The sequence below is a fragment of the Cannabis sativa genome, chromosome 4, assembly GCF_029168945.1.
Source record: "Cannabis sativa cultivar Pink pepper isolate KNU-18-1 chromosome 4, ASM2916894v1, whole genome shotgun sequence".
Taxonomy (NCBI): domain Eukaryota; kingdom Viridiplantae; phylum Streptophyta; class Magnoliopsida; order Rosales; family Cannabaceae; genus Cannabis; species Cannabis sativa.
Genome location: NC_083604.1, coordinates 79,338,682 through 79,363,836, shown reverse-complemented (window position 1 = coordinate 79,363,836; position 25,155 = coordinate 79,338,682). Strand labels below are relative to the sequence as shown.

Sequence of the window (25,155 nt, the reverse complement as noted above, 5' to 3'; positions counted from 1 at the left end):
ACAAAACTCAAAGAGATATTACCAATCTCGGCGCATAACGCCTTACATTCTAAAATAATATGGTCATACGGAGAGACCATACTTTTATTGCTTTGAATATCACTAATCACTCTCAAACAATCTGACTCCAGAATGACCCCCACCCAACCATTGGACTTTATCCAACTCAAAACTTCCTTAAACCCGAGAGCTTCCACCTCATGAGGCTGCAACAGACCAGCCTTTAACATTGTTCTTGCTTGAAGAACCATCCCAGCCGCACATCTAGCCACTAAACCCATGCCAAACCGAGCTTCGGGGGTGAACAATGCGCCATACCATTTCTCACACAACACACTTGACTGCACAGGAAGAGTTTTTTTTTCGAACTGTTAAATTAGTAAACCATTTAACACAATGTAAACCAAACATTAGTTAAAAATCCCAATAAATATTTACAATCTTCAACCACTAAACCAAAACCAAAAAAACATTATTCTCAAAATTAACCAAACATGTTATTTTCATTAAGAAAATCCGAAATAATATAAATATTATCCGTTATTGTCACAGCATAATAAATAACCGCCTTTTATTCCGTGGCATATGCTTCTCCGTCCTCGAACACGAAACGCTGCGTTTCTCTTTCAGAGTAAGATTACACAAATTAAATTAAATTAAAAATAAATAAATAAATAAACTATCTTAGATTTTTTTGTAATTAAAAATTAAAAATTAATAATAAAATAAGAGAAGAGAACTGTGAGAGAGGTGTTTGTCGATAATCGTAACAGAAAAAAACAATGGAGACGTTACAGAGCCGAGTGGAATCGTGGATCAAAGAGCAGAAAGCCAAGATCCTCAAGGTTTCTTGGGGACCACTCCAGTGGAGGATGAAGTGGCCTTGGAACGGTGTCGCCAACGGCCACCAGAGGAAGAAGCTCCAGCAAGAGTACGAGCGTCGCCGGAAGCAACTTCACGATCTTTGCATCGCCGTTAAGGCCGATTCCGTTGCCGATTTGCAGGACATCCTTTGTTGCATGGTCCTCTCTGAGTGCGTTTATAAGGTACCAATCTGTTACTCTTTACTTTCTTGTTATTCCGGTAATGGCTGCGAAAGCGATGGTGGAAATTAGGTTAATTTTGGTTAGAGATTGAATTTATTGTTTTTGATTTTGTTGCGATTGTAGAGACCTTCGACTGAGTTAGTTAGAGCCGTGAACAAATTTAAGGCTGACTTTGGAGGTCAAGTTGTTTCTCTTGAGCGCGTTCAACCTTCTTCTGATCATGTTCCTCACAGGTTTTGTGTTTATGTTATGCATTTTTTTCCCATTTCAAGCTCTGGGATTTGATTGTTGATTTGGTTAAATTTATGGTTTTAGTTTCACAAAATGTCTCACTCAACTTAGATTCTTAATTTCTTATGTAGCCAATTTTGATAAGTGGTGCATTTTCAGTTATTAGAATTTTTTACAGACTTTGCTCATGCTTTTGATAGATATGATAATATTTAGTTTTAGGTGTTAGTTTTCATCCACACTGAGTAATAGCAAATCATTCAAACAACATAATCAGTTGGCTATGAGATCCATGTTAGAGAGTAACATACTACTACTACTAGTTTGCTCAATTGAGGTGCATGTTAGAAAGTTCCACAATGTGTGGAAAGATAATAGAATGTATAAGATCCAAGAGCTACTCCTTTTCAATTCCAATTAGTTTTGAGATGGAAATCCATGCATCTTACAATTCTAACATGTTATTAGAGCAAAGCAACCAAAAATCCAAAAAGAAAAAAAGTAGAGCCAAAAATAGTTACTTGAGATTCAGGGATAGTGAGCCAAAAAGAACCACCAAAAATTTAAAAAATTTGATCTAAAAAGTAGAGCCATTTAGGGATAGTGAGCCAAAAAAGAGCCGCTTGTGATCGAGCTGTCTAAGATAGTGAGCAAAAGATAACTACCATCTTGAGGGGAGATGGAACCCCGTGCACCTTTCCAAATTCTAAAGTTTTCATCCACATTGAGTAATAGCAAATCATTCAAACTACATAGTCAATTGCTCAAATCAACATCCAAAATCACATTTTATTAATGACATCAATTGCAAAATAACAAACATAAATCTTAAGCTTGGCACCTATTCTCCAATGGCCATCAAATCTGTCCGCAAAAAAAGGAAACGCATGAGTAGAACAAGAAATGCAAGAGAGAAGCTATGGGTGAGCAACCCTTACCAAACCTTACCTTATGACCCTAAGGCTCAAAATGGGAATGTTTGGGCTCATAATATTAATGGATTATGATTTAATGTGCCAATCTATAATCATTTGAGTGCTACCTTATGTCTCAAATGTAATTAGTAATTGATAACCATCTCATTATGGTTATTAGCAAGTAATGGACACTTCAATTAATGGCTGTCAACATGGAATTATGTTTTGTGATTGTATTAGTCCATACAAAATTCGAACATTACTAATTAGATTTTCCTTGGTCCAGGTATTTGTTGGCAGAAGCGGGTGATACATTGTTTGCCTCCTTTGTTGGAACTAAGCAGTATAAGTGAGTGTTGTATGAGAATTTATTGATTTGCTTTTGTTTATTTATTTTATTGGGAAAAAATTGTGATTTTTAAATTTTTGAGTTTTCTGAAGGGATGTCATGACTGATGCAAATATATTGCAAGGCGCAATATTTCATGAGGATGCTATGGAGGATGTTGATGGAATTGAAACTAACAAGTCTGATCAGAGTGAAAGTCGGAAGGGCAATGGGGAAAATTTGTGGAATCCTCTAGAGTCAAAATCTAAGCAACTGAATAATAAATCTAAACCTAAACCTAAACCTAAACCTGCTGCTCATCGGGTTAGATTTCAATATGCTTTTAAGTTTATTACTTTGACATGCTTAAGTCATGTGTGCTTTGTGTATCAACCATAAGTTATCTATTGGCTCTTCTTCCCACCTATATCCATGTGTGCTTAGTACTCTTATAAACTGGTGGTGGGTATGTGGCTAATGATAATTTAATACTTCTTGTATTTGTACATTTTTTTCATCAGGGTTTCCTTGCTCGTGCAAAGGGAATACCAGCTTTGGAGTTGTATAGGCTGGCACAGAAGAAGAAAAGGAAACTTGTATTATGTGGTCATTCACTGGGAGGAGCAGTGAGTTTTCATGTGGTTATTTTATTTGAACATTAGCCATATTTTCTTGTTATTGAGTAAAACTTACATCTTTTGCTCTCTGGTTTGTCTTTGTAGGTAGCAGCACTAGCCACCCTTGCTATTTTAAGGGTTATTGCAGCTTCATCTTCATTAAAAGAGAATGAAAATGTTCAAGTCAAATGCATTACATTTTCCCAGCCCCCTGTTGGAAATGCTGCTTTGAGAGAGTAGGTCACCTTTGATATTTCATTAAACTGTCTTTCTTATTAATAAATGCCAAAAGTCTCCCTTCTTCTTCTTTTACCAAACAGTGGTGTTTATTTTGTCTTTTGTTTTCTTAAATACAGTTATGTTCATAGAAAGGGGTGGCAGCATTATTTCAAGAGTTATTGCATTCCGGAAGATTTAGTACCACGCATCTTATCTCCTGCTTATTTTCACCATTATAATGCACAGCTTACTTCGGTACCTCTTGATACCAAAGATAGTAAAGTGTCTACAATAAAACGTGAGGAATCCACTGATAAAGCTAAAGATAATGAAGGTGAACAGTTGGTTCTGGGTCTTGGACCTGTGCAAAATTCTGTTTGGAGACTTTCAAAGCTTGTTCCTTTGGATAGTGTACGACGACATCTTAATAAATATAGAGGAATAAAAGTTGGTTCAGTCGAAGCTACATCAGATTCTGCTACAACAGCTTCAGTAGAAGATGTAGTAGAAGCTCAATCTCTTGAAATTGAAGAAGGTTCTGATGGCATTTCTCTTAAACCTATTTCTGACACCACACCGGATCTTGCTACAAGTAGCAAGCTTGCTAAAAAAAGCACTACTAAAAGTGAGGATGGTAGGAACTGGGGGGGCGTTCCTTACTTACCTTCTTATGTACCATTTGGGGAGGTATGTAAATGAATTGATTCCCACATTTTTTTTCTTCTTGATTTTATGAGCATGCATGCTTTCCGGATAATAGGCTTAAGAGTATTTAACCTTGTATCAGTGTTGTCTTTTTGCTGTGCTACTGAATTATGCTGGATGGCAATGATTCACTTGGAAAATTATTTACTTTTACCTTTTACTCATTCTAGAGTTAGTCTTCAATACCTTCTAAAAATAACTTCTTGGAGCTTATGTTTATCATAATCTTATCCTTTTCTACTCATGATACCAGCTTTATCTTTTGGAGAATTCGTCAGTACAGTCACTTTCAGATGCAGAGTACTCAAAATTGACTTCGGTATGTTCTTCCTTTTCTTTTTTGTGTGCCTGTATATATGACTATCTATTTCATCGTTGACTTCTAGTTGCCAATTTGGCTTTTACACTTTCTCATCTTGTTTGCTTTATTCTGGCAAAGATATATTCAGGTCAGATCTGTGATTGCGGAACTTAGGGAACGATTGCAGTCCCACTCAATGAAGTCATACAGGTCTCGATTTCAGAGGTATAAAGTCACTGATACTTGAATTGGCATCAAGAGGAGTTAATCAATTTAGTGAGTTTTATATTTATTTTTTTTTACTTTTTTAGGGAATAGACCCTTTCACTGCACTGCCTAGTGCCTACTTTGACAGAAAAGGATTGCAAAGTCTGCTCAGTGCATCAATCTTATTTGATTGAAAGGCACTTTCATATCTACTATGTTTCCTTAGCAAAATGTTTTACTTATGATTTAGAAAGATAAGACTTCAGTGTACCCAGAAAAATAAATAGAACTAGGAATTCAATTGTCCTTGACTAATTTCTAAGGCTGGAAAATCAAAGTAGGTGCAGAGTATGTGAGTTTGTGTTGCTGTCTCAATAGCAAGAAGTTCAGAGATTTTTTAGGACTGTAGTCTGTAGGTTTACTTGACATGACCTCTGACCGTCTGACTTTGTCTGTTTTCAGAATATATGAACTGTGCATGAGAGATGATTCTTCGTCTTTCATAGGGATGGAGCAATGGCAACAGTTTCCTCATCTGCAGCAGTGGCTTGGTGTTGCAGTTGCAGGTACTGTTGAGCTTGGGGATATAGTAGAATCACCCCTAATTCGAACTGCTTCTTCTATTGCCCCACTAGGGTGGAGTGGTGTACCTGGCCAGAAGAGCAGCGAACAGTTGAAGGTTGATATAACGGGCTTTGGATTGCATTTGTGTAACATAGTTCATGCTCAAGTGAATGGTAAATGGTATTGTCCTCTGCCACTTGTCTTGTGCTAATATAACAATTTGTTCAAATAAAATTTAGTCCATGCATATAAAAGTAACATTACATGGGGTTGTTTGGTGTAAGAGTTTTACTTGGTGGGCTTAGTTGAGAGGGGTTGAGATTAAGGAAATCTTGTTCAAAGAATTTGAGATTATACCCCAAAAATAAACTAAAAATAGGACCCACACAAACGTAAACCTACCACTAAAATCATACCAAACATAGGTTTAGTTTCACATTTCCCGTTCCCAAGAACCCGAACCCCCATAACAAACAACCTAAGAGGACCATAAATTAAGTCTTATATAAATATAGAGTAAATACAAAAAGTATTATTATCATTGTATCCTTGTTTTGAATACCCTTATTTTCTGCTCGAGTCTGGTAGCAGAGAAGCTTTAACATCTTGAACACCGAGTAACTTTATTTGGAGAATGTCCAATTCTACTTTTGCTGTCTCCTGTCATCCGTGTCCATCACTCATTATTTCAGTGTGACCACCATTAAATGCTTTCTGAAAGTAAAAATGATACTCTATCAAAAAACTAATGCTTATAATGAAAATATGTGTGAATCTGTACTTGGCAACTGCAATGAATTAAGAAGATTGAATGTTATATAATCAGATAATCCTTTTATCAAATTCAGGTGTTCAACTATGGTAGAATCATTCCCTCAAGCTCCGGAATATGGGGCTCAGCCAGAACTACAAAAAATGAGAGTACTGGTTGGAGCTCCATTGAAACGGCCACCAATGCAACAGACAAGCACAGATACATTCATGCACGTTTTTCCTTCTATTGATTCTGAAGCCTCTAATCTCAATAGGGAGCTTATTTCTGGATCACCTCATGAGGAAAAATCCCTTCGTCCTGAAGGTTTGAGTGATGTTTTTGTGTCCTGTACCAGTGATTTCACCACAGTCTCCAAAGAGGTTTATGTACGAACGCGTAGAGTACGTCTACTTGGTCTTGAGGTATTGAGACATTCATTTCTCTCACTTTTTTAATTTTCCACGACTATGCTTGATTCTTCATGATTTTTTTTGTTTTTGCTCCTGAAAAGATTCATCACACGAGTTATGGGCTTGTGCAGGGTGCTGGTAAAACTTCTCTTCTTAAAGCAATATTGTCTCGAGGTAGAATAAATAATACTTTTACAAATATTGAAAATCTGCTCCCAGAGACTGATCCTCAAGAAGTTATTGCTGGGGGTTTGTGCTACTGTGATTCAGCTGGAATAAATTTACAGGTTAGTTAATTTCATCAACACTTACACCTGTTATGGAATTTTATTTTTCCACTATTATAAACACATTCACATTCTTGTTCTGGGGAACTGTACATGAAAACCTTTTTTTTTCTCTTTATTCTTTTTCCAGATTCTTTAAAGTTCTTAAAAAAGTATTATTGTCAATGTCAACCAACTGATTGTTGTAAATATCCTTAGCGCAAAGGAAAAAAGAAAGAAAATTCAAATGTAATTCATAGAATTGGCACACTGGACAATGTTGCACAGATCTGTTAAGAAAATTTAAGCTTTGTTCTATCTGCCGCTTAACAATCTCTTATGTATTTATTATTATTATTTTTTTTTTGCAGGAGCTGAATATGGAGGCCTCTCATTTCAGAGATGAATTATGGACTGGCATTCGCGATCTTAACCGAAAAATTGACTTGGTTATTCTTGTGCATAATCTTTCCCATAGAATACCACGGTACTCAAATGCTTCACCGCAAATGCCTGCCCTTTCACTTCTGCTGGATGAAGCTAAATCACTTGGAATCCCTTGGATCCTTGCCATGACTAACAAATTTTCAGTCAGTGCACATCAACAAAAGGCTGTGATTGATGCTGTAATTCAAGCGTATCAAGCATCTCCAAGCACCGCGGGAATTATTAATTCCTGTCCATACGTCATTCACAGTGCTGCTACTGCTTCACTGTCCTTGGGTGCTACAGATGATGGTAGGGTGGGAGCCCAACGGTTTATTTATGCTCCTATTAATTTTATTCAGAGACCTTTCCAAAGAAAAGAAACCATTCTCCCAGTGGAGGGTGTCGATTCACTTTGTCAGCTGGCCCATCGCGTGCTAAGATCCCACGAGGAAGCCTCGTTAGAGGTACACAAATCTAAATAATTTTCTGTTTAGTCTTTCTGTACATATTTCACAAATGAAGGTCATTAGTTATATTGCTTATAATTTATTTTCTTCTTCTATAAAGGAGCTTTGTAAAGAAAGGCTTTTGGTGGAATTGGTGCGAGACCGTGCAAGAGCGAAAGGTGCAGGTGGAGACTCTAAAGCCAAAGAGAGTTCAATAACGGCTGCAGCCGTGGGGGCTTCAGTTGGGGCCGGTCTTGGCCTTGTATTGGCTGTGGTCATGGGTGCAGCATCCGCTTTGAGAAAACCTTGATCTGAGCTCACACATTCTAAAATCGGAATTAGGACTAGCATATTGATATTGTCATATTAATTCTTAAATATGTATTATTATTGCCTTTACCACCAGTTGGTGACCAGCCATTTGTTCATTCTATTCATGTAAATTATTACGGGAGAAGCAATATTTTAAAGAAAGTTTCTCTTTTAATTGAACCAAATGCAATGCAGCAAGAGGATATGCAACAAATAGTGTGATAAAATAGGGCATAAACATTGACCAGCAACTTGATCTTCTGAGAATCAAAATTAGGACTTTTTGGTTGATTTGATATTAATTTAAATGTCTCTTCATCCCATAAATTCTATAATTGTTTTTCCCAATATTAGGTCTTCATTTGTACTTCATTTTATAAAGAAAAAGCAATTGAATAAAATAGGTTATATTGAATTATATTGTCCCACATGACTAAATTAATTTTGATATAAAATAACAATTCATATATAAGAGTAGTAAATTAAATAATAATTAACTATAATATTATATGAATTTTGTAATATTTTTTTATTCTTTTATTATATGAAAGATTAACTTATTCTATTAATTATGGAGTTTGAATAGGTTCCTAATTGTTTAATCTAAGTCCAATAAAACGATTAATTATGGAGTTTGAATAGGTTCCTCTCAAGAAGTTTACGTTTTTCAAAAAAAAAAAAAATCAAATATATAAAAGAAAAAACATTATTTACTTTTTCAATAAAATGTTATTAATCAAATTAAGGTTTATAAATAATAAGCATAAATAATATAGACGGTAGTGAACTAAGTTTCAACAAGTAAAATAAATAAGTTAAAAGTCTCAAAATACAAAACTATTATTTGATATTTTTTTTTCCTTAGCAACTATTATTTGATAATTGATCTTCAAATACAAATACAAATACAAATTAATCATATGCTTTAAGCCCCAACAAAACAACTCTATTAATAATTTTTTTTTAAAGAAAAAAAATCCCCTTAAAAAAGTTGTACTTTTTTGCTTATCGAGCACAACAAGATGATAGATTAAACTTATTTTGCTTATCTGAACCATCCTTAACAAGAGTGACTCGATTAACTGATAACTCAGCCTTTTTATAAGAATCAGAATTTAGCATTTTCCTGCTGATATTATTGTAAATATCCTTAATCACAGTCTCAAAAGCTTGTTGAACATTAGTAGATTCAAGTGCAGATGTCTCCATAAAGAAGAGGCCTTCTTCTTCAGCAAAGCTTTTGGCTTCATCAACACTCACATCTCTTAAGTTCTCCAAATCACACTTATTCCCTACTAACATTCTTGCCACTGTTGTATCGCAGTGAGCTACAATATCATTCATTAGGTCAATTGAAGAGCACTCATAATAGATATTTATAACACATAATTCTAAAATGATCAACTAAAAGTACACTCCATTATATGCTCTAAATTGTTTAGATATAACTTATTCAAAATTTTCTACTTTTGTTCTCCATTTTAATATGTTACATGTCTATATCTAAATAATTAACAACATTTTCTTTTTTTATATTTTTACTGAAAATAAAAAAATTTCACATTTTTATGATTTACTTGTTTTATTTACATTTTTATGAAACAACAGAGTAGAAATGTAACATAACATCAAAACAATATTAAAATAACATTCAGTGTTTACATAAAAAAACAAAAATTATGCAATAGACGAAAAATTTATAAAAATACATTAATACAGATTTTTTTTTTATTTATTATAATTGTCATAAATTATTTTTTATTATTTTATAGTTTATTTATAATTAATTATAGTAATTTTTTTTTCTTTTTTTAATTTTTTTTTATTTTATTTCTGAGCAAAGTATAATTTTTTAATTTTAATACTTTACAAGAATATTTTATAATTAAAATTTTTAAGCTTTAAAATTATAAATAAAATATATATAACAAAAAAGATTATTTTTTGAAAATTTTCCAAAGTTTTTTCTTTTTGTAAAGGTTTTGATACCAAATACAGTTCATCACTTATGTAATGAAATTCTCATTTTTCTTAATTAAAATATAAAAAAGACAGAATCTTTGAATGAAACTTTTGTCTTACTAGGAACCCAGATGATTATAAAACACCCAATCAATTAAAAAAAATTGTAATAAAAAATTGATGATCGAGTACCCAAAAATCTTAGAGTAATTTACGTGAGACAACCTGATTGTTAAATTATTTACGGATATATTGTTAGCTATTTAAATACCGGTCTATTCTAAATATATATGAAACACCTATACCGAAGTAATTGAATTTCTATCAATCCACGCATAAACATTGTAAGCTTTCTTTTTTATTTTTTATTTATTTATTAAATTCAATTAACTTCACGTGCTCCAATTTTGTTTTCTTACTTCTCTTCTTTTTTACACATACAATACTAAATTTATATATTAAAAAGATTTTTCTTTTCATATTTTCTTTTCTTAAATTTAAAATACTTTTTTGACTATATAAATAATTATTTAGTCTTAAAGATTACATTATTTTAATCTACTCATTAAAATAATCATTTTAATATATAAAAGTAAATGTATTTTATCATTACGGTAGAAAATGATCAAAATTTAAAGTAATATTTTAGTTTCTTTTTTATTTAGTTAACTAATTAGTAATCAATATATTTTTTTAAGAGAATATAAGTATTGTATTCCAATTAAACTTATTTTATAAATTAATTTTGATAGACTTCTAAAATAATTTAATAAACATCATATGAGTTACATTAAAAAAATTACACTAATTTTATTTCTTAATTATGTTTAAAATTAATGTAAACTATGTTTGAAAAAAGTAACACCAAAATATCTTAAACAATAAAATAACATAATATAATTTGAAATTTTAAAATTAAAATTATAATTTTAAAAGTTAACTATGAAATAAGTAGCCAAATATGTTTAAGACAAAATTATCTTGAAATAAAGTTTTTCTTTTTCAAAAAAATAAACATAAAATAAAATTAATATATGTGGGAAGTATATATTTTTTTGCCGTTTTCGAAAAAAGACGACCAATATTAAAAGTAACTTTTTCGTTTCTTTTTTTTTTAATAACTTTTTAACAAAAATCATAATAAAATTTTAAACTTATAAAATTCAACATATCAAGTACATTATAATTTACTATAAAGTCTTTAGTTATGTTATATTTAAAAGTTACCATATGATACACTAATAAAAAATTTATTTAATGAAATAATTTTGATATATTAATATAAAAATTTATAAAGTTACCAAATAATATCTTAGACATAGTAGTTATAAAACTAGTAATACTATGAAAAATATTATATATACTAATTTTTTTAATATAAATTATATAGTAAGTGCTTATATTTATCAATAATGTTTTTAAGTAAAAAACTATTCCTAATAAAAAAATAATGTAAAAGTATCTTAAATAATAAAAACAACATAGTGTACCTAAAAGACTAAAATTAAATTTTTGTAATGTATATTGTTTTCGTATGTTTAATTAAGATGACATTAGTTTCCTTATAAGTTTTTTGAAAATACATTGTTCCATAAAATAAGTTTATTTAGAGATATCAGATAACTTTAAATATGAAATAACAAAGTTTGTATAGTATTTTATAAAATTAATTTGAATTTTAATTTTTTTTTTTAAATTTATAATTTGGTTACTTGTTCGTAAATAAATTATTAAAGAAACTAAAAAGTTGTTTTTAATGTTGGTCATATTTCTCCGTACATAAGAAAATTATATTTTTCATATTTTAAAAAGTAGAACATGGTGGTATTATTTTTCATATTTCTTCAAAAATAAAATAAAAATAATAAGAATAAAAAGTACAAAGTGTAATTTGAGGAAAGAGAGACAATTTTTAGAAAAGAAAAGAAAGAATAAGAGAGAGAAAGAAAGAGAGAAAAGAAACGATGGAAATTATAGAAATTATAAGAAAGAATTAAAGAAAAACAAAAAAAAAAAACAAAACAATTGAGAATCAAATTGCCAAACATTGATTTCGGCATAAACATTGATTTCGGCATAAGCACAGCAGCACCAGCGGTATTTCATAGGAGATTATTTAGGTTAAAGATATTTTTATAATTATTTACAAATATACGTATATAATTAAAAATATCCCAAAATCTTATCTGTTTGATCATAATCGAAAATAATGAAAGAAATTAAAGTGAAATTGAAATGGATAAGAAAGAAGATAAGATTAGTACTTACTGGTAAGTTCATCGAGCCAACGCTTGACACTTTCGAAGGTAGACTTGCGAGTGATATCGTAAACGACGAGAGCACCGACGGCGCCGCGATAATAAGCTGAAGTGACTGCCCTGAAACGCTCTTGGCCGGCGGTATCCCAGATCTGGGCTTTGATCTCTTTTCCGTCAATATCGACGACCTGGGTCTGAAACTCAACCCCAATTGTGGCCTTTGAAGTGGGGTCGAACTGGTTTGTAGCGAAACGGGAGAGAAGGTTGGATTTACCCACTGCTGAGTCTCCGATCAAGACTATCTTGAACAAGTACTCTTCTCCTTGTTCTTCCGCCATTGTGGATTAGATATATATAAGACTTTTTCTTGATCTCTTATATATTATGTTCTGAGAGAGAACCCAGAAGAAGAAGAAGAAGAAGAAAGAAGAAAGGTTTAGTTTAGTGTGAGTTTTGGGGTTTAAGGAGATTTGTAGACATAATGCGTAATTGGCGGGGATGATTTTATTTTATTTTATTTTTTATTTTATTGACGCGTAAAGCTACACTAATTTCCACTTCAAAGTTCAAACCAATACATATAAAATAAAATAAGAAAAATTTATGGGATAAGTTTGAGAATTATTTTTTTTTTATTACACATTAATTAAATATAATTGTATTAATATATATTTTTTTATAATTAAAGATTAAATATAATTGCACATAGCTTATTAAAATTAGAATCTTGATATATAATGAGAATATGATCCATAAAATTAGGTATAAGTTAACAAGTAATAAAAAAGGTAAAATTTAAAATAGAAAAAATAATAAATGAGTATACATTTAAATACTTTATTTTTATTTTTAGAAGTAAAAATACTCAATTTTATAATTCTTTTACGCTCGTTACTACAACTTCTATTAATTCATAAATATGAACACGTGGAGGGTTCAAATATATTACATTTATTTATTTTTTATTTTAAAATTTAATTTTACATCTCTCTTATTTTATTTTTGAAATAAGTAACATTTAATTTTTTTTATATTAAATATTAAATTTTAAAATAAAATAAATAAATGTAATGTATTTGATCCCTCCACATGTTTATATTTATTAGTTAACGAAAGTAGTAGTAACAAATATAAGAAAATTATAAAATTGAGTATTTTTTGTAAGGAATATTATAATATGTTGGAAACAATACAAATAATAATTTTATGAACAATAAATGACTTGAAATAAATTTATATAAAAAATGGAAGATTCCTTGATATTAAAATTATGAGCACGCATAAAAATAATTTCTAATTAGGCCTTCTACTTTAACTTTTATTTTAAGTTTACATATTTTATCAATGATTAAAAAATAATTAATATATATTCCTTATGGAGTATTATGGAGTGTTTGGTTTCTCGTATAATACATCGATTTCATAATATTCTTAACTTTTTGTATTTAGTCAAATGTTAAATGACCAAACTCAACTTTGAAAGACTGTTATTAATTGTTAACTATTTGACAAAACACAATTATCCAAAAATTAGTGTAAACTATCTCTTACCACTCTCCTCCTTTCTCTCACCCATCCTCCCCACTTTCCTTTCTTCATTTTTAATTTCTTTTTCAACAATGGATTTTCAAACCCTAGATCTACAAACAATCTACAAACCAACCTTCAGGACTGTTCAAAGTCAAAGGTCCCAAACCTATGACCGGATTCAATATGGGCTAGGAGTACTCCATCTTTAACATGTTCAATAATTTATCTTCTTTGACAAGTTAAGTGTAACTCTTTAGGCTATGTCTAAAAATTGAATTTTGAGGGAGAAAAAAGAATATATTGAAAATATAAGAAAAAGAGAAAAAGTATGCGAAAAATTAATTCATGGTCTTATTTGTACAATTTTATAAGATACAGAGTACATTTTGTTATTTAACAAAACAAAAAACTTAATTAGTAGCTTTTACAAAAACATAAAGTCTAAAATAATATTTATCCATTAAAATATGTGAGACACGGTGTATAATAATACGAATAAGAGTATAACTAACGTGGTGATACTATACACCACTAATGTTGTTTACCATTTTTCTTTCCAAATAAAGAAGCTTTAAAATGTATCCCTTTAATAAAAATAAATGAGTTCATAATTGTACACAACATCTGTATTTAATTAAAGTAAATGAACAGTGGATATTACAGAGTTAATTTCATTCGTACAGTTCACCTACCCAATAATACATCATGATTTAATTAGGTTATTGACTTACTCAATATAAGAATTTATTGTTGTCTTAATATTTTAGAATATAAATACTAAAATGCTTGTTGCTATAAAAAATGTAGGGTCTTTGGTTTTGTATAGAGTCTTATACTAATAATGCTATCTCTTTAGAAAACTAGTAACGAATTAATGTTAATATAAACTCATTCAAATATTTAACAATTACATATCATATCATTTTGAATGGGCATTCCTTTTTTTTTTTTATATGGATTGAATTGTGCATTGCTAATGGAGACCCCAACACTTTTTAGAGGTAATATTTTATGATTGGTTAGTGATATTTTCTAAAAGTTATTGCATTAAATTATGAGAATTGCTAGCTAGCAACTCCTCGGTGTCTTATTACTATTAGTGTAATTAAGTATCGAGTCCCGTATAACTTAAGAAAATAATTTTTAAGGAATATCACTAATCAATTGTGAGATACTACTTATAAAAAGTATTGGACACCACTTGTGTCCAATAATAATATTCTTAAATTATATAAAATTTCGATACTTAATTATATAAAAAATGATATAACAATTAAAAGAGTGCTAGACAGTAGACACCTAGGGCAATATGAACTGAAACATAAATTGTACCATAGACTTACTATTAAGAAAACATGACAACATTTTCTTCTTTAAACTAATTTGTGTGATGATCACATTTATAATTTTATTTAAATTTAGTAGTTGGAAATGAACTAACATTATAAATATTTGTGTTTTTTTTACACTATGTAATATGTATATACATATTTAATTCTTTATGAGAAACTGATATTAAGCTAGTTGCAGACTGGCATGGAACCAAAATTATATAAAAGAAATAATAAAAAGTTAAAATGGACCATTCTATTTGAAGGACCACACACATACCCATAACCCATATTTGTGGTGGATGAAATATCAAAACAAACCACCAACAGAAAAAACACAATTAAATGGACCGTTCATTTGTCATTTACAAAAATCAATACAATTAGCTTTTTTTTTTTCCTTTCAATTATTGTCTTTTGAAATTTTTTAAGTGACAAAAATTCTTTTCGAATTATAATAATTAATGAAAACTTGACTTTTTTTTGTGATATTTTTAGAATTTTTTTTGAATAATTTGCTTGTGTAGTCATATGTGGTATTTATAGTTACAATTCAATAATTTATTTAACTAATTAAAATTATGATTTGAACTAATAATCTTTCGACACGGTAGTTGACACCTAGTTACAGACTCGATCAAGACAATACAAAAGACATAAACACAGTCACAGAGGTAGAGTTAAAATCACTTTCCTCTATAAAATAAAGACACTTTCTTACAAAATATGAATGAAATATAAAGAGATGAAAGAAATAAAAAACCTAGCAACCAATATAAAGTATTTATGAATAATATATATGCTCATATTGGACAACTCATACATGGATTAGACATGTCCACAATTTATAAAAAACTTTCCTAATATAATTTTTTAATGTGAGTAGTAAGTATAAGTTTCTTTTTATAGAAAAAAAAAAACTTACTTTTCGAATTTCAACCTTCAATATCTGATCAAATCACTTAAATATCAATATAAGATCATAATAATATATGAAACTTGATTGGAAAGAAATAGCTCTAGAAGATTTGAATTTATCATTAAAAAATTATCATATTTGTCTTACTTTCCCAAACTAGAAAAGCTAGACACTAAATATTCTAATTTAAATAAATAAATCAAATAAAATATATATAGAAATTAATATACAACAACGAAATATATAAATAAAATAATAAAATATTTTATCAATTAAATATGCTATTAATAATTTTTATATACTTTTAATAGAAATTTAATACTTTTGTTAATTTTCTTACATCTTTTTATTAAAATAAATTTTTTTTATAAGTGCATTAGAGTATATTAATAAAATTTAGACCAAATATAACATTAACTTATTTTTTGAGTCAAGTTATGCACAGATTTTACATTAATTTGATGTCTAAACTCACCTAGCTACCTTTTCTCTATAAATACCATGTAATAAATCATAAATATATTAGGTTATCGTAAAATTTATGTTAAATTTAGTTCAAAAATAAATAAATATTAATTTAGCTTAAATTTTACAATAACTTTTAATTTGGTGTAAAATTAACTTAAACAGTTATCAGAAGCTTTAAAATTTGACTAAATTAAAAGTAAATAAAATCAAGTGAAATGTAGCCAAAGTCTCCCTAAGCTGCGAAACTTTTTCTATTTATAAATAAATAATAAGTGAGATGGCACCTTAGTTAAAAATTAGTACATAGATCATCAATTGCATAATAAAATATTAATATTCATGATTATTGTGGGGGGTATTATGACTCACATTGTTAATCCTTATCCTCTTATCAACTGTTAGAGATGAATAAAAGAAAGAAAATTCCAGTCAAAAATCATTGGGGCAGCATATGTGGAAAATTAGGTCTATTGTCCAGAATCAAATTAACTAAAACTTGATGAATAAAAAATTAGCTATGATAATATTAATAAAACACAAACAATAATTATGAAAAAATAGAAACAAACAAAGTTATCTAAAACTAGAAACAATTAATGCAGTAAAACATATATACTGGTTCAAGTTTTATAGATCGATATAATTTATGGTTCTACTCTAATTCTTGAATACTATTGAATCTTTTTCATTGATTGAGCAAGAACATGTTATAGTATAATCGAGATAGATTTTTTATTGGATTATCTCAAAGTATTTACTCTCACACTCTTACCTAAAATTCTTCTTTATCTACAGAAGATTCTTACAAAATCCAAACTCAATCTCTCTCTCTCTCTCTCTCTCTCTCTCTCTCTCTCTCTCTCTCTCAAGATCACCTCTCGAAACTCGTCTGAACTTCTTGTCCTGAAAAGCTAAGTGTTGGTGGTATTTATAGGCTCAGGACATAAATCCTAAAGGCAGTGGCCAGAAGAGCAAAGTTATTAAGTTTGTTACGACATAACAAACTTAACAACTCCTCGAAATAGAATCTTCACGTCAGCACAAGATAAAGTGCTTCCGGACGAGACATACGCTTTTGGGACAGAGGACTGAAGCATATGCTAAAGGAACTCCTGGATAGGAAAAGAGCCAGCTAGAGTCAATTATCCGGGACTCTCTTCTAGCGAAAAGCTAGTCATCTGGAGAAACACACATGTCAGGAGAACATGATAGACATTCGAGAACGCTCTTCTGGTTGGTAACTATCATTTCACGAGACTACTTCTAGATGGACAAGTTAGTCTTTCTGGGAGACAACTAACTTCCATAACCAGTACAACTTTTAGAGATATTTTTGTTTTATTAGTAACTTTTTTCAATTAGTAATGCCATACCAATTAAATATTTTTCGTCCTAAAATTTAATATTTTTTTATGAGCAATTTGTAACGAAACTCGTTTATATTTTAATTTTTACACACTTAATTTTCTTATCTTTTTTTTTTTGTGGCAAAATCTCTTTAAATTTATTTCTCTTTGCAAATTTGATACGCTTGTTAGATATTATCGTTAAATATTAACTGGATGACCATTGTTTACACCTATGTATGTGTAACAATAAAATCTCGAAGTCGATACAGTAGTAATTCAATTGGTATTTAACGGTGATATCTAACTGACACTTTAAATTTACAAAAAGAATAAACTTAAAAGAAATTTTACCACAAAAACAAAAATAAAAGAATTAAATTTAGGATGAACAATATTTAATTGGTCTGGCATTACTAATTGAAAAAAGTTACTAATCAATATTCATTGTTATAAATGAGCTACCACTTTATTTTGTCTTATGAAGTACCAAGTTGACTTACTAGAAGGTTTGACTTAGAAAAGAGGAATGTATAATTTGGAAATCATATATGGATTCATACGTATACTCCACTCAATCATGGTGTTAATTAACACACTAAGAAAGTCAAAAATGTCTGCAACTTATGTCCATATATACTCACTACATAATCAATCATGACCACCTTTATAAAGATTAATATGAACTGAGCTTTTCAACTAAAAAACATTACCAAAAAAGAAAAGATGAAGTTACCACATGAAATTGTTGTTGTTGTTTTTCTAGTTCTATGCATTTGCATAGCCGAATCAGCAGACCCTTTGGGAGATTTCTGTAACAAAGAGACTGAGATAAGTAAAGGCAGTAAAATATCATCAAACATTGACAATTTGTTGTCTGAATTGGCTCTCAAAACTCCCTCAACTGGCTTTTTAACTAGCTCCTATGGTAAAGGCGAAGACCAAGTTTATGGCTTGGCTCAATGCAGAGGTGATGTGAGCACTGAAGACTGCTCAAGTTGTGTCAAAGATGCTGCTGATAAGATCAAAACTCGTTGCCCGAACGAAGCTGATGCTAGGATTTGGTATGACTTTTGCTTCTTAAGGTATAACAACAAGAGTAGTTTTATTGGAAAAGTTGACACTTCTTATGGCATACTCTATGCTAATGTTCAAAATGTAAGTGATCCTGAAAATTTCAAAAAGGAGTTAGGAGCTTTGATGAATCAGATAAGAAAAGAAGCTGTTCAGCCTAAGAATCGGGGTCTTGGCAAAGGCGAAACACAGCTTTCGCCTTTTGTCACGCTCTATGCATTGGTACAATGCACAAGAGACATTTCTAGTATAGATTGTGCTCAGTGTTTGGCCATTGCAGTAGAAAACTTTGACCATTTTTGCAAAAACAAAAAGGGTTGTAGAGTTTTGTATAGTAGTTGTTATGTAAGATATGAACTCTATCCATTTTTCTTTCCTCTTGCTTCAAACAATACCAAGGTTTTAGATCATTCTATGATAAACATGATGAAGGTGAACCCATAGAGTTTTGGTATCTGTATTTCTGTCTGTCGTATTAGCTAAAAGATTTTCCAAAAGGAAAAATGACAAGACAAAGGTTTTCTAGTTTGTTGTAATTCTCATCTTTGAATTCAAGCACAATGAAATAAGACCCCACCAAGTCATTTTCTTCTCTTTTCTTATTTATTGACTAACATGAGAGAGATGCCTCAGGAAAGCTAGACAATAAGACTTTAATATCATAAAAATAACCCCAGCTCATTTTGATACACTGTGGACAGCTCAAATGCTAATAGTAAAAACAATGAATCTGAAGAAAAACAGAAGAAAAAATAACAACTAATGTAGGAACTTTATTACTTTCACTTATTTCATCATGTGTACAAGTATATTTGCTCATTTGAGCCTTATTCAATTTTTCAATAAGAATCTTTACAGGATGTATATGTTTTTACATGTTTCCCTATCTGGATTTGATCTTTTACAGAAACTAAATCAGTTGCTGATTTTTCCATAACTTCTTGGAAAGGGGATAACATCTCTAGCATCAGCAAGGCCAGTGGCAAAGAGAACCATAAGATCAAACCCGAAACTGAAGCCAGCATGCTTGACTGTTCCATGGCGCCGAAGATCCAAGTACCATTCATACTGCTCAGCTCCCAATCCCAGCTCCTTAATCCTGCCAAAACACAAAGCTTAACTATCAAACTTTGAATTTTTTTGTTTAGCAAAATTATTAAGTGTCATAAGAGTAGAACTTGAAGCCATTACCTTGTGCTTAACACATTGAAGCGCTCCTCATTTTGGCTCCCCGAAACTAAAACTCCAACCTACAAACAAATTTCAGTATGGATTGAAACTTGGAACTTAAGGAAAGGCCATTAAAGGTTTTGTTTCAAAGTGGGATTTGTACAAAGTTTATGTTACCTTTGGTACCACCAAATCAAATGCTGCAACTGTTCTTCCATCGTCGTTTTGGCGAACATAAAATGGCTTAACTTGTTTTGGATAGTTGTATATGATTACAGGCCTTTTGTACATCTCATCAACCAAATAACTGTCATGAATTAACAATGGTAAGTAGTATTGAAATAAGGCCTAATTTGGTATAGTAAAATGTTACATTTTTACCATAAATGAATGATGTTGAATACCTTAGATGTTCTGTTGTTAGTGCAGCACCCCATTCAAGTTTTTTTTCCATTTTCTTATCAGCAGAATGCTACAGAAATTCACAACTTGAAATTAGATAAATATTACTATATGATGAAACCAAAGACAGATTGAAAAAAACTCACTTTCTTCATAGCTTCTAATGCTTCAGTGTAAGAGATCCTTAGAGCTGAATTCAGTATAACTAAATGAAGGCGTTCGATGCAGTTTTTGTCCATTCTTTTCAGGACAAATTTCATATCTTCAGAACATTTTTCCAAAAGCCACTTGCATAAGAACTTGAAAAAGTCTTCAGCACAATTCATAGCATCCTGAAAAAACAACATGACACATTATAATATGAAGTTAAAGAAGAGTTAATAAGCCATTATTTAAGCCTTCATTTCACATACCTCTAATTGTGAAAAGGCCATTTCCATCTCAACTGTCCACATTTCTGCTACTTGTTTTGGAGACTCGGTTTTAATTGCTCGAAATCTCGGTCCAAATGCATAGACATTCCCAAGAGAAGATGCATAGCTCTCCAAATGAAGACGACCAGAAACAGTCAGATGAGTTTGAGCAGAGAAAAAGTTATCAGAAGCTGTAGTAGTAGTGTGATGATTATGATCAGCTGCCTTTGAGAAACTCTTTGATTTGGATTTTTCTTTAGCTTCTAACTGTGCAGCTAGCTCAGAAGTTTTCTGTAAATCCTTTGTTGCAGCAATTAATGCTTCTCTATTACTATCAGTCCTTTTAAGCTCCTCAACTATCTTACTTTTCTCCTTAACAACAGCTTTAATAACATCAAGACTAACATTTTCAGTGTCATCTATCATCTTCGGCTCATCTTTCTTACTCATAATTAATTTCTCAAAAACCCCATTTGTAATCTGAAACTTTTCACTGAAACCTTCACTGTCTGTGATTGTTATGATTGGTACTTGTACACATAGAAATCCATTGTTTTGGTTGAAAGTATGAGCTGCAAAACTCAATGCACTACGAATTCGCATAACGGTTGCCACCTAAAAATGACACAGTTGGTTACTCAAGTTGACATGAAAAAGAGATTAGAAAAGAAGATAATGAAGAAGAATCATTACAGTTGTTGTTCGAGGTCGAAAATGAGGACATTCTCTTAACTGATTCAATGGAAGTTGCTTCTTTGATAATGGATACTTATCATATTCAACTCTTCCTATATGAAGTATTCTCTCAACTTTGAGTTCTATGACATGTTTTCCCTCAGTTGAACACCTCTTGATTTCACCTTCTGCAACTATACAAGTTCCAGTATGTAGAATCTGACAAGGGGAAGCTATAGAAGAATCTACAACAACCTGATCATCAAAGACTCAGATTACAATACAGCCAAATTAAGAATGATAACACTAATGATAAATACTGTACTCTTCAATTACATACTCTTATGATGATATGTACAAATTGAAAGTCTTTAACTAAAGTCAAAAGATAATAATTCTTTTAAGAAAAATATATAATTTAATAATTTCACTATTAATAAAAAATAATAAATTGCATGACTCAATTAAGAAGCTTTTATATAAAAATACTACTCTAGTGTAAGTTATTTTATCTTGAAAAAGACTCCTACATAGTAGTCTTGTGTTGCAATAGAATAATTCTTGTTCCTTGGATTTTATTCTTTTTGAACATTTATAAAACCTTAATCATTTTTTTTTACAGAGGATAAAACCTTAATGAATTAATAATTTATTAACTAATACACGTAATATATTAATTTATCTATAAAAATAATATTTCTATTAAAACATAATAAACTTTTATTTTATCAATAAACTAGAGCAATGTTATTATTATGATTAGGGGTATGAGTACCTTAAGTTATTCAACTATAAAAAATTTCGAAATAAATTACTAAATTTTTATATTACTTATTAAATTAAAATATATAAAACCCGAAATATCATAATAAATATCATAAGGTCATTCTACAATGCATATCCTCCAAAAAGGTGTATTAATACACACTTTATGTGTTTTGACATTTAGAATATTTGTTTAGTGTAATATTTTTTATATTCGTGTTATAGTTGTTTAAGACATCATGTAAAATTTTAAGAAATTCAGAATAATTTACAATATAAAAAATAGTGTTTAAACAGTTTATTTCACAAACGTTTAAATTAAAAAAATCAAAAGTGTAACAGACTATTTAAATCATAGTTTCCACGTGTTAAATTTCTACAAAAATATTATAAATTTACAAAATATCTTAAATAACTCTAACTTATACGAAAAAAGTTAAATCGAAAGATTCTCGACATAGAAAATCCTCAAATAAGATACTGAAATAAAGGAAAGATTATAGAGTTACCAGAAGAGTTGAAACGCAAGAACCATCATTAATCTGCAAAAAAGAGATGGAAGGAGGAGGTGGCCTTGGAGCTGAAGACACCTCTAATTTATCACGAACAGAGTAATTCCCTCCTCCTCCCAACATTTTCAAGATGGATCTTATAAAGGGTATCCGAGATTGAAGAATCTCAGAGCAAGAAACATCGCCACTCGGACTCCGACCCGGATTAGCACCCACATACTGATCAACCGTAGCGGCGGGCGGTTGGTCAGCCGCGGGAGAGGGCTCTTTCCTAACCTCTTTAGAAGACTTAACCCACCCACCAACCACAACTCTCTGCCCAACAAATCCCAGGGTGTCACCCGATTCAAGTATCGTTTTCAACACAACCCGGGTAGAGTATTTGAATGGAACAGGGGTAGCAGAGGCAGGAGCAGAGTCTTTTTGTTCAGACATAATAATGAATGAGATAAAGAAGAAGAGAATGTTAATTGGGGTTTGATTTGTGAAGATGTGAGAATTGAGGTGATATTATTTATAGGGGTTACTGTACTGAGAATGTGAGATATATATACCTTGCTTGAGAAGATGAATGAGCTAGATTGAAGGTTTGGGAGAGAAGGAAAGGGATTGTTTCCCAGTATTGACTTGGTGCACCTCATCTATCTTCATCAAAATCATAATCGAGTTGTATAGTATGGTATAGAAGAGAAAAGAGGCAAGGTTTGGTATTCTTCAAAGGTTGGGTAATCGCCGGACTTTCATTTCCTTTGTTTATTCAAAACTACTAACGCTTTTCCAAACTGTATCATATGCCAATTGGCAAGTACACATGTCTCAATTTTGATTTGCCACGTGGAAATAATAATCCAATTGAAACGCAGATGAACAACACGTGGACTAAGATGAGTTAGATTTCTACCTATGGCCCCAATTCAAATGTTTTTTAAGTTTTATTTGCTACCCAGAAAAATATAAGTAGAGTAATGATATGTTCACACAAATTTTACACATATTTTCGTAAAAAATCATTTTAACTAATTATCTTTATTTTTTTTTGAAACATGAAATATCAATTTCATTAAAATAAATCATTCAAATTATAAATTGCCATGAAAATCAGCCAGAACATCAACATTATGAATGTTACGATCAAAGTAAAAACAAGAACGCCTAGTCACGAAGTGAACAACTTTATTTGCTGATCGTCTAATAAAACGAAGACTACATTAGATAGAGAGGATAGAAGAGTTTTACAATCATTAGTAATCAAACCGAAAACAGAAGTCATTTGTTGATGGCTAAAAATTGCCTGAACAGTGAGTAAGCTATTAGTTTCCACCTCTACCATATTCCAACTTTTGCCTTTAAGCCAACTAAGTGCCTCCTTAACCCTTAAAGCCTCAACTACCTCGGCAGAGGAGGACCGATGAGAATACTTAACCATAAAATCAATAATCCTACTTTTCGAGTCACAAGCTACAATACCAAACCCATATGCATTATCTTTCTCGAAGGTAGCTCCATCAACATTGATCTTGAATATCGTATTAGGAGCATGTTTTGTCCAATGCTCAAGGTTGTTACCATCACCCAACATAGAAGATGATAACAAACATAATTTATCTTGAGCTTTTCGCCAGTGATTAAGAGTAGTCCAAATTGACACTACAGCAAATAATAAAAAAAAAACTCAGATTCCTTAAGGAGCGACACAATGTTGTCGCCCCTAATAATCCTATTATTAGAGGCGACTTTTAGTCGCCTCTAAATTTTTTGCCCCTAAAATTCCAATTTGTTGTAGTGTGAAGTGAGAACCTGAGAAAGGGAAGAAGCTTTTTGTCCCAAACTAAGATATTTCTTGCCTTCTAAAGAGACCATCACAGCATCACAACACGAATATTATCATAAAAAATACTGCTTATTCTGAATGTGATTCCCAAATTAATTAAATAATTTATTCTAAATTCGATTCTTAATCAATCTGACTCTTAGTTATTCAGATTACTTGTAAAAAAATGTACTATTAGTGTCTTCTTAAATATAATCTTCGAAATATAATATTACTTTAATTTGTAAAGTTTTTTTTTTTTTTTTGAAAGTATCATTCATCACTAGAGACTTGCTAATGGTGTTCCTTACCAAAATATTCTTTTTTATGGAACAAAAGTTCTAACTGTTAAGGGACTGTTTGAAATGGGTTAATGCTAGTAAGGGAATGATATTGTTAAATATTACCTTGTTTATTTTGAGGGTAGAGCCTTAAAATGTTATTCCCTTATAATATAACTAGAGGAGGGTAATGTTGATACCTTAAAAGAAGTAGGATTGAATTATTACCTTACATTATATTAATTTGAATAGTATTTTTAAATTAATAAATAAATTTAAATACCAATAATATATATTATCATTTATTATAAATAAAATATTACGATATATGTTAGTTTGTGAGATTGATTTTTTTTTTTAACTCAGTTATTTTTATATTATTAACAATAACATGTATATATATTCATTCTAACCAAAAAAAAATATATATATATATTCATTATACATAAATTTTATGCAAATAATGTACATGAATAACATAACAAAC

General features: G+C 30.5%; 5 protein-coding genes across 5 annotated transcripts; 2 read left to right on the top strand and 3 right to left on the bottom strand.

The window, feature by feature from the left end:
* Positions 1-702: 702 nt before the first annotated feature.
* Positions 703-7,937, top strand: LOC115713357 (uncharacterized). Its single transcript, XM_030641838.2, has 14 exons — positions 703-1,046; positions 1,170-1,279; positions 2,481-2,543; positions 2,636-2,846; positions 3,044-3,148; positions 3,245-3,375; positions 3,496-4,045; positions 4,317-4,382; positions 4,513-4,589; positions 5,034-5,315; positions 5,984-6,311; positions 6,431-6,586; positions 6,937-7,458; positions 7,562-7,937. The coding sequence occupies exons 1-14, from the start codon at positions 783-785 to the stop codon at positions 7,748-7,750; spliced, it is 3,054 nt and encodes a 1,017-aa protein (XP_030497698.2). The 5' UTR covers positions 703-782; the 3' UTR covers positions 7,751-7,937.
* A 736-nt stretch (positions 7,938-8,673) lies between these two features.
* Positions 8,674-12,513, bottom strand: LOC115715320 (ras-related protein RABA5c-like). Its single transcript, XM_030644175.2, has 2 exons — positions 11,983-12,513; positions 8,674-9,080 (listed from the first exon to the last, which is right to left on the bottom strand). The coding sequence occupies exons 1-2, from the start codon at positions 12,308-12,310 to the stop codon at positions 8,758-8,760; spliced, it is 651 nt and encodes a 216-aa protein (XP_030500035.1). The 5' UTR covers positions 12,311-12,513; the 3' UTR covers positions 8,674-8,757.
* Positions 12,514-18,231: 5,718 nt separating this feature from the next.
* LOC115715328 (cysteine-rich repeat secretory protein 55) lies at positions 18,232-19,242 on the top strand. The gene has a single exon (XM_030644185.2). The coding sequence runs from the start codon at positions 18,293-18,295 to the stop codon at positions 19,082-19,084; it is 792 nt and encodes a 263-aa protein (XP_030500045.2). The 5' UTR covers positions 18,232-18,292; the 3' UTR covers positions 19,085-19,242.
* A 151-nt stretch (positions 19,243-19,393) lies between these two features.
* Positions 19,394-23,344, bottom strand: LOC115715327 (asparagine--tRNA ligase, cytoplasmic 2). Its single transcript, XM_030644184.2, has 8 exons — positions 22,575-23,344; positions 21,319-21,555; positions 20,626-21,240; positions 20,359-20,544; positions 20,215-20,282; positions 19,988-20,117; positions 19,832-19,890; positions 19,394-19,739 (listed from the first exon to the last, which is right to left on the bottom strand). The coding sequence occupies exons 1-8, from the start codon at positions 23,010-23,012 to the stop codon at positions 19,556-19,558; spliced, it is 1,917 nt and encodes a 638-aa protein (XP_030500044.2). The 5' UTR covers positions 23,013-23,344; the 3' UTR covers positions 19,394-19,555.
* Positions 23,345-23,733: 389 nt separating this feature from the next.
* LOC133037184 (uncharacterized) lies at positions 23,734-24,437 on the bottom strand. Its single transcript, XM_061114040.1, has 2 exons — positions 24,422-24,437; positions 23,734-24,224 (listed from the first exon to the last, which is right to left on the bottom strand). Exons 1-2 carry the CDS (start codon positions 24,435-24,437, stop codon positions 23,734-23,736), a joined length of 507 nt encoding a protein of 168 aa, XP_060970023.1.
* Positions 24,438-25,155: the final 718 nt, after the last annotated feature.